The 13,901-nt window shown below is 48.6% G+C and overlaps 2 protein-coding genes across 4 annotated transcripts in view; one reads left to right on the top strand and one right to left on the bottom strand.

Annotated features, from left to right (window-relative positions):
- The window catches only part of SLC5A10 (solute carrier family 5 member 10), a 514,359-nt gene that overhangs the window by 26,690 nt on the left and 473,768 nt on the right, over positions 1-13,901 (top strand). The window contains exon 8 of the mRNA XM_082199751.1: positions 3,852-4,057. Coding sequence (XP_082055877.1) covers positions 3,852-4,057 — 206 coding nt within the window. The remainder of the gene's footprint in view (positions 1-3,851; positions 4,058-13,901) is intronic.
- The window catches only part of FAM83G (family with sequence similarity 83 member G), a 45,666-nt gene continuing 35,804 nt past the window's right edge, over positions 4,040-13,901 (bottom strand). For 2 of the 3 annotated variants that reach the window (XM_082199694.1, XM_082199693.1), the window contains one exon: positions 4,040-4,579. In XM_082199694.1, the coding sequence (XP_082055820.1) occupies positions 4,181-4,579 (399 nt within the window). In that variant the 3' untranslated portion in view covers positions 4,040-4,180. The remainder of the gene's footprint in view (positions 4,580-13,901) is intronic. The other variant, XM_082199695.1, reaches the window with a different exon arrangement.

The raw sequence follows: 13,901 nt of genomic DNA, 5'->3' as shown, positions 1-13,901 counted from the left end.
TTCCAGAGTTCATGCTAAATGCACACAATACAACCACAAATAATGCAGTTGTAAGTTCACTACCGCGATACGTCACTGCCCAAGTTAAAAATGAGGGGAAAGGAAGGAAGGAAGGAAGGAAGGAAGGAAGGAAGGAAGGAAGGAAGGAAGGAAAGAGAAGGGCTAAAGTCATTTGCCCCTGTGGAGACAGAGTTCCTCTTCTATCTTTCGGGGGGGGGGAAGAATCAAAGGGGAAATGGATGACACTGTCCTGTGGGTGCCCTGTATATAGAAAGAAAGGAAACAGGGAGTTTCCACACTAAACCCCTAAAGAGGAAGAACTGGACTGTGGTGCATGGCTTTGTCTCTCCACCCCCCCCCCCCAAGAAAGAAAACCTCATGATGTTTAGTATATACTATCTGAATTCAAATCCATGCCACACAAGTAAAGCACACAGCTCCCCCCCTCCCGCCAAGAATAATGGGAACTGTAGTTTGCTTGCAGTTTGTGTAAAAAGGTAAAGGGACACCTGAACATTAGGTCCAGTTGTGGACGACTCTGGGGTTGCGGTGCTCATCTCGCTTTATTGGCCGAGGGAGCCGGCGTACAGCTTCTGGATCATGTGGCCAGCATGACTAAGCCACTTCTGGCGAACCAGAGCAGCGCACGGAAACGCTGTTTACCTTCCCGCCGGAGCGGTACGTACTTCTGACGTGCTTTTGAACTGCTAGGTTGGCAGGAGCAGGGACCAAGCAACAGGAGCTCACCCCGTTGCGGAGATTCGAACTGCTGACCTTCTGATTGGCAAGTCCTAGGCTCTGTGGTTTAACCCACAGCGCCACCCGCGTCCCTTGCAGTTTGTGTAGGCTGCTGGAAACTGTACCTCAGTGAGGGATAGACTACAGTTCCTGGAATTTTTTCAGGGCGGAAATCCACAACTGCCAAAGGAGTCTAAACGTGCTTGAAACGTGTGGTATGTGGATGTGATCCGAGTGGGTTTGAGCAGAATAAATTAAGAAGGTTCTGAGTAAACCAACGTGCACCGTTGTTTTTGTTTGTAATGATCGTTTTAGTGAAAAGCTTGTGCAGAGAAACTTCTTGTGTCCCAGGTCAGTTAATGGGTGTGGGCGCCATTTTGGCTTTCTGACCCCAGTCACCCCGACGCCTTGAACTGGCCCCCGCAGCTCACTAAATCAGCCGATACTCTGGAGCTTATATCTAAAGCCACCATTGAAGGGGGACGGATCATGTGGTAATCCTGCCCACGCCCTGGTTGGGTGGCTCGCTGCGTGGTTGCCATGACGAGGCTTTGAAAAGAACCCGGCCACTAATTCCTGTTGACGCTCAAGACAAAGGCTGCAAATCCTGCCCCTTTTGCAAACTGCTTCAAATCATTAACTTTCCCGAGAGAGCGGTCTTAATCTGCGGTATTTGTGGGCGCTTGTTTTGGTTCAGGACGCGGTGTCTTTGCAAAAGCGGGCTTTCGTCTGGGGAAGCTGTTGGCTCACCCTGGAAGGATTGCAAACCCCGGGGTGACTCAATCCTCATCACCATTATTGCAACTTTTGGGGGAGCAATCTGATTCAGCCTTTGCTAACCTCCCCTGATGATCAGGCAACATCCGAAGCAGAATGCTGACTTGGGCAATTGATTCCCTTTGCCCAGGACTGCATAGCCTGACTTGCAGTTGCTCTCCACCGCCTCAGGGACGAGTGGGTCTCTTTCCCACCACCTGCTACCTGTGATCCCTTTAACTGTAAAGGTGTGAATCTCAAAACTTGTACATATGAAGAATACGTTTAACCGCTTGTCTTGTGCCAAGGCCCAAGAGGCTGTAGGAGAAGGTGAGATCCTGGCTGGTTACAGGGCAAGGTGGGACAAAATTCAGGCAGGACACAAGGCAGGTTTTGCCTCTGAATTTGGCCCAGCAAGGAACAAGTTGCAACCCAGCCCATAATGGAACCAGGTGTAGCCTGAGGCTTCTCACCAACTTTAATTCAACACCCTGCTTGACTTAAAAGGACACAGCCTTTCCCAACCATCTCCTACTGCAGGCACCCCCAAACTCGGCCCTCCAGAAGTTTTGGGACTACAACTCCCATCATCCCTAGCTAACAGAACCAGTGGTCAGGGATGATGGGACTTGTAGTCCCAAAACATCTGGAGGGTCGGGTTTGGGGGTGCCTGTCCTACTGTGACGGAGCAGGGAAGGTTCAGGTCTTCCAGGTCTTCTCCTACAGCAGAGTCCTCTGAGTCAGAACACATCCCACAGGTTAAGTGGGTGGCAGCACTTCTGGGGCTGGCCCTATATAGAATCATACGCCCGCCCTCTTTAGGTTCAGAGTCCTCAGCTCCATCACCTGGTTGAAGAGGAATCCGACTCCTAGTCTCTGACCCTAATTGGCTGTACCTCTCTGCCCAAAATAAACCCAGAATCTCCTGCTTAAATGGTTTAGGAATTGCCTTGCATTGCCGTGTGGGCTGCCTGTGCCCAGTGGGCCTCAGAGACCCCCCCAGTGCAGCATTTAAAGTCCTAAACAGCCTCGGCCCAGTATACCTGAAGGAGCGTCTCCACCCCTATCGTTCAGCCCAGACACTGAGGTCCAGCGCCGAGGGCCTTCTGGCTGTTCCCTCCCTGTGAGAAGTGAGGTTACAGGGAAGCAGGCACAGGGCCTTCTCGGTGGTGGCGCCTGCCCTGTGGAACGCCCTTCCTGTCAGATGTCAAGGAAATAAACAACTCTCTGACTTTTAGAAGGCATCTGAAGGCAGCCCTGTTTAGGGAAGTTTTTAATGTTTGATGTTTTTATCGTGTTTTTAATATTCTGTTGGGAGCCGCCCAGAGTGGCTGGGGAAACCCAGCCAGATGGGCGGGGCATAAATAATAAATTGTTATTATTATTGCTCCCCGACCGCTGGGTGGGCTGACACAGTTGTGATGGGGAGGATGGCATGGGAGGAGACGGCCAACTCTGATGAAGACGAGGGCCAGTGTGCAGAGGGTGTGTGTGTGTGAATGGCCCCACCCACCATTGACTCTAGCCACAGGCTTGCAGCGAGAGGCGCCAACTTGAGCAGTAGATTGGAGGGCTGGTGATGCATGCATGACGTGTGGGATGCCAGGACGTGCCAGGGGTGGAGCCGAACATGATGGCAGCATGGCTTCAATGGCTGAAGGCTCTACTCTGGCACTCAGTCTCCTCCTGCTGCTGCTGCCACAGCTGGGGGCTGCTCCCCCCTTCCCTTCCATGGCAGCAGGAGAAGCCAATAGCCACTGAAACCACGCTGCGCCTGGCTTTGCGATCGGCCTCCTCCACAACTGATTGTTCTCACCATTGGGGGTCTAGCTGGCCCTCCATATTTTGTGGGGGGGGGCGAAGTGATCTGGGCCCCTTAGAGTTGGTGCCTGTGTGCGCGCGCGCACACACACACACACACACACACACACACACACACACACAGCTGTACTATGCATGGCCCTTGGGGGCAAAAAGCTTCCCTCTCCATGCCTGATACCAAATCCATCCAGGCTAGAGTGTTGCCTACACTGGCTAATCCCCAGGGCTTCAGGCCAAGGATTTTCCCATCAATTACTTCTAGCTCCGGCCAGTCTAACCGGCAATGGCAGGGACCAAACCTGCAAGCTTCTGCCTGCAACACAGCCCCTGCTCCACCGAAGGGAGCTAGAGATTTCAGGAAACGCAGCAAACCCATCGTGCTTGTGAGTTCCCCTACCAAATCCCCAAGGCGGGTTTTTTCCTTGCATTGCTAAAAGTCGCGGTGGGAAGCGAAGGAAGAGGTGAGCCTTTGTTCCCGTTTTGGTATATCTATTTTAAATCATTGCTTCTCCCCACCCCCTCTATCCCCTGCAAAGCATTCGGCGAGATCGGCGGCTACCAGAACCTGGAAGAAGCTTACTTAAAGGCCGTGCCGTCTAAGATCATCCCCAACACAACCTGCCACGTGCCCAGGCTCGATGCGATGCACCTCTTCCGGGATCCTGTCTCCGGAGACTTGCCCTGGACCGGAATGACCTTTGGGCTCTCGGTCGTGGCCACATGGTACTGGTGCACAGACCAGGTAAACCCCCCTCTCCCCGCCGGGCGAGCGCACTGTTGCAAAGCAACCCCACTTTTGTGGGGGGTCCCTCCCCGGACCCCGGCAGGGCTCTTTCTCAGCGTCCCAGGGCGACCATCTCCCGTCCTATTGCTCTTTGTGGTTGCTTGCTCCTGGCTGCCTCCGCTTGGCATCGGACCACGGAGACACCTTGTTCTTTAGGTGCTTGGATTCCGACAGTTTGGACAGCGGGATGCCAAAGGGTGTCCTTATTTCTTCCGCCGCCCTCTGGACTTCTGTGGTGGAGATTGCTCGTGAGGGGCTGCTCCTTCCTTGGGAGAAGCGGCCGGCTTGTGTGTTCTTGGAGGTGCCGAAACCTTTGCTTTGCCAGTACGGCTGGCCGGCTGGGCCTGGGGGTTGCTTTTTGGCCCGGCTTCCGTCTTGCTGGTATTTGCCATCTCCTGGGGTTTTCTGATGCGGGGAACCACTTTTGCCTCTTCCCACAGACATTTGCACCCTGGACCCGTAGCAGAGCAGTTGTGGTCCCTGTTTGTGAAGCACAAAAAGGGGGAGAAAGTTGTTATCTGGTATTATTTACATCAAGGGGAGGGGAACCTCAGGTTCAGGGGCTAAATGTCCCCCTCCAGGCCTCTCTCTCTGGTCCCCAGGACTCCACCCTAAGCCCCCACACACCCTGTGGTGTACTCTCCCAGAGTTCCAGTTACAGATGGGTAGCCGTGTTGGTCTGCCATAGTCAAAATAAAAAAATTTCTTCCTGTAGCACCTTAAAGACCAACTAAGTTAGTTCTTGGTATAAGCTTTCGTGTGCATGCACACTTCTTCAGATATCTGAAGAAGTGTGCATGCACACGAAAGCTTATACCAAGAACTAACTTAGTTGGTCTTTAAGGTGCTACAGGAAGAAATTTTTTTATTTCTCCCAGAGTGTTTTTGTGTGGCTGGACTGCATCCCTGGACTCTGCCTCTTGTTTGCCCGGATAGAGGATACAGAGGGGTGTGCAAGTGTGTGTAGGAACCCAAAACCTCTCCAGATGTTTTAGTCCACAACTTGCAGCAGCCACGGCCAATGATGTCGTCAGTCATGTCATGGCAGTGATGTCACGACAGCTTCAAAAACAGGACAAGTTCCTGCCCCAATGAACTTACTGTCCATAATGCAAGCAAGGGGAGGCGACAGGCAAAACAAAGAGAGAATGTATTTAAATGTATTTCTGTAAACTACTCTGTGATCCTCAGGTGAAGGGCAGTATATGAAACAAACAAGCAAACATTTCAATGTTAGGAATGAGGGAGAAATTTGATTCTGTTTCTGAAACTATGGGCTTATCCAAACTTCCTTGTGACCCGCAGCTATTTTCTCCAGCTCTTTGGTGCACAATTTGAGCAAGTGGCAATTCAGGTTATCTCCAGATTGACGTTTGCTCCAATTTAGCATTAAAGGGGCAATTCAGCAGGGCAAGGGGGAAACTCATCGGACCCCTGCTTCCTAGAAATGGGACAAGTGGAAGTGTTGGATGAGCCCTACATGATAACTGAAATACGCCAAGCCTTCAGCCAACCGACGTTTCCAAAAATGCATGGGTTAGTTAAAAATGTGCAGGAGTATATTAGTGAAAAGTACACGCAAAAAAGCCCCGTGTTAGGAGAATTTGCTTGCAAAAAGGTATACATTAGTCGAAAACTGCACACAAAAGTGGGTTTATTGGGAGAAGTCTGCACGAAAAAGCCGAAGACTTTTCGCAAGGATTTGAAACAAAGAAAACCTGCAAATTGTGGCAGAAATGCAGAGAACTGAATTTAAGATGGGAAGAATGAGAAACGGAGAGAAATCAAAATGGTCGGATCCCTCCATCCCGACTTCAGTTCTGTCTGCTTAGATACACTACAGAATGGGGACCAAAGGTTGAATGCCAAACGCTTCCCAAAGCGGTTTAACCATCACCAGTCTCTCTTCACAAGGAACTCTGACAATTGCAGTTTTGAGAGGGGTCTTCCTAACGACTCTCAGCCCCCTTAACAAACCACAGCTCCCAGGATTCTTTGGGGGAAGCCTAAAGTGATCCCACCGTGCTGTAAATGTGGAATTTGGAAAACTTCCTCCAGCCCCATCCTGCATGGCCAACAGTCAGGTCTAATGGGTGTCATCATAGCAAGATGTGGAGGGCCCCAGGTACCAGGGAAGGCTGATGGAGATACAGAGCTGGGACTGTCAACATGGTGCCCTTCCAGATGTTTTGGACTCCCGACCTCCCCCCCACCACCCCACTCAGCCACCATGATCAATACTCAAGGATGATGAGAGCTGCAGTACGGCCCATGTTATAGAACAGGCATAGGCAAGCTCGGCCCTCCAGATGTTTTGAGACTACAATCCTCATCATCCCTGACCACTGGTCCTGTTAGCTAGGGATGATGGGAGCTGTAGTCCCAAAACATCTGGAGGGCCGAGTTTGCCTGTGCCTGTTATAGAAGCTAAGAATCTGAGCTAAGAATTGCTTGGTCCCCAGTTTGATTCTCATCTCTGCTGCAAACCGGCAGCTCACTTTCAGTTTGCTTTGTTTATTACAGTTATTGACCATACTTTCCCGTGTATAAGACAATGGTTTTTTTGCTAAAAAGGTTCAGGCAAAAATTTGGGGTTGTCTTGGGCGACTGATTGGCGACGAGCGGGCAGAGCTCAACAACTTTGGGTGGCCAACAACTCAAGGAATATTGATTTCTTAATTTGGGGTTCAAAAAAGTAAGGCTCGTCTTATACATGGGGAACATCTTATACACAGAAAAATACGGTACGTCACATCTTTCAGGACATAAATCCTAGCAAGACAGCTTGTAAGTCACAACGATATGTTTTCAAAGCACTGTAGAAACTCTTAACATATTACAAGCACACCAGGATCCTCTCTTCTGAGTAGCTGGCAGTCCTCTATTCTCCTTGCCTCTTTCCCCTACTTCATGGGGGTGAATAATCATATCCTACCTTACATCTTGTAAGGATGGCTCAAATAAAGCAGGTGAAATATGCCAAATATGCTACAAGCCCTTTGTATTAATAATATTGATAACCACCATAATCCATCACTGTAGTTATTTTATAGCCAGGACTATGGGTGATAACATGTTTAGCACCATGATATCTTTTTCTTATTGCTGGTGGTTCAGAAATTTTTGCATATAAATAAAAGGAAATGAAAATAGTTAACCCTGGGTGGTCATCTGTCATTTAACTTAGATTCCTGCATTGCTGCGGGATGGACTAATGACCCCCAGGGTTCCTTCCAACGATACAATTCTATGATTCTGTAACCAGGTACTGCCGCACTTTGTCCTGGATCAAGGAGTCTTGCTGGCTGCCAAAACCTTTGAGCCAGAGAGACTTTTCAACATGTTGAAACAACCAGGCAAAATTGCAAATATTTAGACAGCGACACAGACTTATTAGGGTGCCACACCTGATGAGCAAACAGGATCCATGACAGATGACCTGGAGAGGCTGGGATATTGCTAAGAAGCTTTCTTATATCAGGCCTTGTTGACACAGCACAGCAAAGCCTAATTAATGGGTTTCTGCGAATGCACCGATCTGGGCCATTCTTGCTCTTCCTCACCACGATTCTCGGCTTAGCCCACAGGTGGGGAACCTCAGGCTATTGCACCAAATGCAGCTTTCCAGATTTCTGTATATTGCCCTCTGTTTGGGACCCTCCCTTGGCCAAACCCTCCTTGAGTGTTTTTTGCCTGGCTGGTGTGGGATGTGAAACACATAGCAGTCAAGATTCAGGTCGGTAGCCATGTTAGTCTGACGCAGTTGAAATAATAATTTTAAAAACCCCAATTGTCCAGCAGCACCTTGGAGACCAACTAAGTTTGTTCTGGGTATAAGCTTTCGTGTGCATGCACACTTCTTCAGATACATAGCAGTCAAGTACAACATTCTTAGAATGGACATGCTAGGAGATGCTTTGTACCAGCCAGGAGAAAATTTCCTGTTTCCTCCTGAGCTGGGACAAACTTCCTCTGCATGTGGCCAGTGTGTGTGTGGCCTAATCTGGGGAAGAGGAGCACACAATCTTCTTTTGCTCCTCTCTCTCCTCCATTTTGTTTTTCTCTATGTGTGAGCAGGAGTCACTTAGGTACTAACTCCCTTATGGGATAGTTCCACATGTATATATACTTTTGTAACCTAAGTCTCCTTCTGGGATCTCATAGAATCATAGAATCATAGAATTGGAAGAGACCACAAGGGCCATCGAGTCCAACCCCCTGCCAAGCAGGAAACACCATCAAACTGTCTAACTGTGAACTGAATGAATGTGAGTAAACTACTTTTATATTCACTTTAATAAGATTGCCGTGTTTATTCTTTTCAAGAGAGACAAGAGGAACTTATGAGGAACGGCTAAGGGAGCTGGGCATGTTTAGCCTGGAGAAGAGGAGGTTAAGGGGTGATATGATAGCCATGTTCAAATATATAAAAGGATGTCACATAGAGGAGGGAGAAAGGTTGTTTTCTGCTGCTCCAGAGAAGCGGACACGGAGCAATGGATCCAAACTACAAGAAAGAAGATTCCACCTAACCATTAGGAAGAACTTCCTGACAGTAAGAGCTGTTCGACAGTGGAATTTGCTGCCAAGGAGTGTGGTGGAGTCTCCTACTTTGGAGGTCTTTAAGCAGAGGCTTGACAACCATATGTCAGGAGTGCTCTGATGGTGTTTCCTGCTTGGCAGGGGGTTGGACTCGATGGCCCTTGTGGTCTCTTCCAACTCTATGATTCTAAGAAGGGATCTTACCATGAATCCTATATTTAGAGGCTAAAACTAGCCTGCAACAAGCAAACAGCTGTGCGTTTAAAGGGGAATGTTTAAACTCTGCTAAGATATAGAACTTGCTAACACAGGTTAGGAAGGATATCATTAAGCAATATACCCTCTCCTGCCTCCCTGAACATTCCCACAGTTGGGACATGTCCATGAAGTGTAATAACGCCGTCTGCTTGCCTGAATGGAGCATGGAGAGATGCAATGTGTGAGAATGTAGAAAGCTTTGACTTTTGCACAGCTGGAAAGCAACCTACTTTGCAAAGCCAAGAGTTGCATATGTTGCTCCACCCACTTTTGCAACAGGCCCCTGGAAATTTCCCCATGAGGGAATGTGGCCCGATATGAAGTTCCTCAGCCCTGGCTTAGCATTATGTCTGAAGGGAATACTATCGTTTGTTTCTCTCCAACAAACCACAGTCTGTAAAGCCAATCAAACCTTGGCAACAGAGTGCGGCTTCTCTGAAGTGAGAAAATTTGTACTTTCTCCAAATATGCACTTTTTTTGTATGCAGTTTTTCTGTTTACATTTTTAAAAGTAATTTCCCCTGATATGATGCGTTTTAGCATGCTAATTTCACCAACATTTGCATTTCAGTGTGCACTTTCTTATATGTATGTATGTATCTGTGTACATTTCTAGTTGGAGTACTGCATAAAAAGGTAAAGGTACCCCTGACCATGAGGTCTAGTCGCAGACGACTCTGGGGTTGTGCCCTCATCTCGCTCTATAGGCCGAGGGAGCCGGCATTTGTCCACAGACAATTTTTCCAGGTCATGTTGCCAGCATGACTAAGCCGCTTCTGGTGAACCAGAGCAGCACATGGAAATGTCGTTTACCTTCCCGCCAGAGTGGTACCTATTTATCTACTTGCACGTGACGTGCTTTTGAACTGCTAGGTTCGCAGGAGCTGGGATTGAACAATGGGAGCTCACCCCGTGCATCGCGGGGATTCGAACAGCCGACCTTCCGATCGGCAAGCCCTAGACTCTGTGGTTTAGGCCACAGCTCCACCCGTGTCCCTGACAAAGGACAGCTGGACATATAAAGGGCCCCATTACCTTCAGTAGCTTAGGGCCTCATCAAACCTAGATCCGGCCCTCCTGGAGCCCATCGTCAATTTCACACTACAGGACTCAAGCATCCCACAAGTGATTTCTCACGGTCATTTCCAGCCACATTTTGAAACAAGAGTTGAGGCCTCGGAAGAAACTGGAAGTTGCATGGGCCTCTCATGTGACCTCAGAAGTCGTATGGGAAGCCTCCCAGGCGATGTTGCGATGCATGCGATGTTACATGACATCACGTTACATTGTGGGTGCCATTGGGCATCCATAATCTGGGGCCAATGTTGGCGTCCCTGACCCTCATCATTCAGCCCAGACACGGAAATTTAGCTCTGAGGGCCTTTTGGTGGCTTCTTCATTGTGAGAAGTGAAGCATCAGGGAACCAGGCAAGAGGGCCTTCTCGGTAGTGGCACCCGTCCTGTGGAACGCCCTCCTATCAGATTTCAAGGAGATAAGTAACTCTACAATCTTTAGGAGACATCTGAAGGCAGCCCGGTATCAGGAAGCTTTTGATGTTTGATGTTTTGTTGTGTTCTTTTATACAGTGGACACTCGGGTTGCGAACGTGATCCGTGCAGGATGCATGTTTGCAACCCGCAGCGGCGCGTCTGCGCATGCACGGTTGCAATTTGGTGCTTCTGTGCATGCGCGACTGCCGAAACCCGGAAGTAACCCGTTCCGGTAATTCCGGGTTTCGGCAGGTCCGTAACCCGAAAAAACACAACCTGAAGCATCTGTAACCCGAGGGATGACTGAATTCTGTTGGAAGCTGCCCAGACTGGCTGGGACAACCCAGTCAGATGGGCAGAGTACAAGAAATAAAATATTATTATCATCATTTCCAAGAACTACAATGTCCTTTCCCCCCTCTTTGAGACAGTCAGAACGGTGCACCTTTGTTCCAAATTTGGCAGCATCATAGATTAGCAAAAGTGCATTTTGAAATTAGTGGGTGCCCCTCATTTCTTTAACATTGGGACTTATCAATGGCTGCAAAGATTCCCATTTCACTCACACTCTCTCTCAGCCAACACGGCATGCAACAAATAAAGATACTGGAGAATTCTACTGAAAAAAGCAGCAGAATCTCCCATGTTCAGAATGAACATCAATCCAATGAACACAATGGTTATTTCCTGCTGTTGCTGTCAGTCCACCAATGAAATATAATTGATTATGTTCCCCTCCCACTGTCCTTGCTTTGCATCTCCTTTGCATTGAAACGAATGGGGTGGAATATCGTAATGACAAGGTAACTTATGTCATTGCATAAATTACGTAAGCCACATAATTTCAACACAGCAGGCAGTGAGGTCAATAACATAGTTTTTTGGCAAAAGGCAAACTGCAGCAGTACGGAAACAACCCTGCATGAGACAAATACATCCTCAGCTGTGAATCATCTGAGATACGCTTCATTGCCAGGAAAAAGGCGAAGGCAGGGCTGGCTGTTGCCTGATCTTGCACCAAACCAAGGTGAATCATGCACTTCCGTTGAGTCACAGGAGTGCCATCAAAAGTCATTCTGCATTTCCCCCGCTTATCGGATGCAAGCAAAGGAAAGCGGAAGACTTAGTTTTCCTCTTCTGTGCAATGGGAACAATAGCACAACAGTCCTGTGAATAAGGCCTGGGCGGGCTGACTTTAATAGATAATGAATAGTTACGTTCTGCTTTGAAGATGATGAGTCTGCTGGAGCATCCCTATTTCCCCCCCCTTCAGCTTGCAAAAGCTGAATTTTCACCTGCATTTGAACATTGCCTCCCTCCTGCTGCTGCTGCTGCTTTTTTGATGTCCTTTTTTGATGTTGGGAGTCAGCCTTCCTGGTGTTTTGCTGTTATTATTCAGCACACTAAAATCTATATACCACTTCATCGCAATTGTCTCCAAGTGGGGTGCACCAAGCAACAAATGCAGCAAAGCTAAATCCAGTTAAAAAACCTAACTTACGACACCTGCAGCTTTCAAAACTGCAGTTGTCTGGAAGAGAGTGAGGGGAGTTTAACTTCTGGGTAAACTTGCACAGGGCTTTAAGGCTGCCACTGAGATCTCATTGGAAGAAAAGTTCTGCCCTGTTATTCTGCAGGGTCTCCTGTGCCAGAAATGAAATTCACATGCTGATAAGAATCAGGGATTCAAAAAATAGTTTGCGAAGATGAGAAGCCAGCTGGAATCGAGATGAGAGATGGGGATGAACCAGAGGAGAGGAGAGATCCTGTCCTCGTCAGTCTATTTTTATTGTTCCAAATAAAAGGCCCAAACTGGACTTGTCTTACCTTCGCATTCTCTCTTTGCTTGTTCCTTAGAGAAGTCCAGAGCCTGCCCATGTTAATTGCTCTGGACTAGTGCAGGGGAGAAATTCATTCCTTTTGCATTTAATGGCAACCTACCAAATTAACCCTCCCCAGAGTGTGAAATATAGCTCTCCTTTGCAATTGTCGCTTCTCCCAATTTGGTGATGCAGTTCTCCAACCAAAGAGGGCACAGGAAAATCTATGTGCATTAGGGCATACTTCCTTTGTACCTTGGTTTCTAGGCATGGGCGTGAGAAGTTTTTCTTTTGCACCGCTGCTTTCCCACAGCAAACCTGATAGAAGTTTGTTCTGATTCAGTGGTAAACGGCAGGTTTTCCTGGGGCAGGATGAAAGAAAAAACCTCTTGGTCCCATGCTTAGAAATCTGGGACAAACGGAAGTGTGGAAGAGCACTTAGTGCAGCGGTTCTCAACCTGTGGGTCCCCAGATGTTGTTGGACTACAACTCCCATCATCCCTGAGTTCCGGCCTTGCTAGCTAGGGGTGATGGGAGTTGTAGTTCAACAACATCTGGGGACTCACAGGTTGAGAAAGGCTGCCTTAGTGGAAAGGGACAGATCACTGGTCTAACTTAGCTTTCTATGCTCCTGTGATTCCAGCTGGCAGCACCGCTGGCTGAATTTCATTTCTAGGACAGGAGACTAGGAATAAAGGCAAAGGTAAAGGGACCCCTGACCATTAGGTCCAGTCATGACCAACTCTCGGGTTGCGGTGCTCATCTCGCTTTATTGGCTGAGGAAGCCGGCGTACAGCTTCCAGGTCATGTGGCCAGCATGACTAAGCTGCTTCTGGCGAACCAGAACAGCACACGGAAACACCATTTATCTTCCTGCCGGAGCGGTACCTATTTATCTACTTGCACTTTGACATGCTTTTGAACTGCTAGGTTGGCAGGAGCAGGGACCGAGCAATGGGAGCTCACCCTGTTGTGGGGATTCGAACCGCCGACCTTCCGATTGGCAAGCCCAAGAGTCTCAGTGGTTTAGACCATAGCGCCACCCGCATCCCCCATGCACAGACGATCAAGGGGATTGGTGCAATTTTCCCGTGACAACTTTTTCATTTAGGGAAAAGGCAAGTAAGCAGAGAGCACGGTTTATAAATTGTTTTGCATGTCAGGAAGAAAATGGGTATAGAAACGTTTTACCCCTTCTCTCCTAACACTGGTGGGCTCAATGATTGAGATGAATGTTGGAAGATTCAGGACGGATAAAAGAATGACCTTCTTCGTACAGTGCATGGTTAAACTATGGAACTCCCTCCCACGGGGTTTAAAAGAGGAATGGACAAGTTCATGGGAGGTAAAGCTTGCTGATCGGAAGGTTGGCGGTTCGAATCCCCGTGATGGGGTGAGCTCCCGTTGCTCGGTCCCAGCTCCTGCCCACCTAGCAGTTTGAAAGCATGCCAGTGCAAGCAGATAAATAGGTACCACTCTGGCGGGAAGGTAAACGGCGTTTCCGTGCGCTGCTCTAGTTCGCCAGAAGCGGCTTAGTCATGCTGGCCACATGACCTGGAAGCTGTACGCCGGCTCCCTCGGCCAATAAAGCGAGATGAGCGCTTGCAACCCCAGAGTCGTCCATGACTGGACCTAACAGTCAGGGGTCCCTTTACCTAAGGCTATTGATGGCTGCCAATCACAATGGCTGT

The sequence above is a fragment of the Podarcis vaucheri genome (genome assembly GCF_965113315.1).
Source record: "Podarcis vaucheri genome assembly, chromosome: 14".
Taxonomy (NCBI): Eukaryota; Metazoa; Chordata; class Lepidosauria; order Squamata; family Lacertidae; genus Podarcis; species Podarcis vaucheri.
This window is presented reverse-complemented; position numbering and strand designations above follow the sequence as displayed.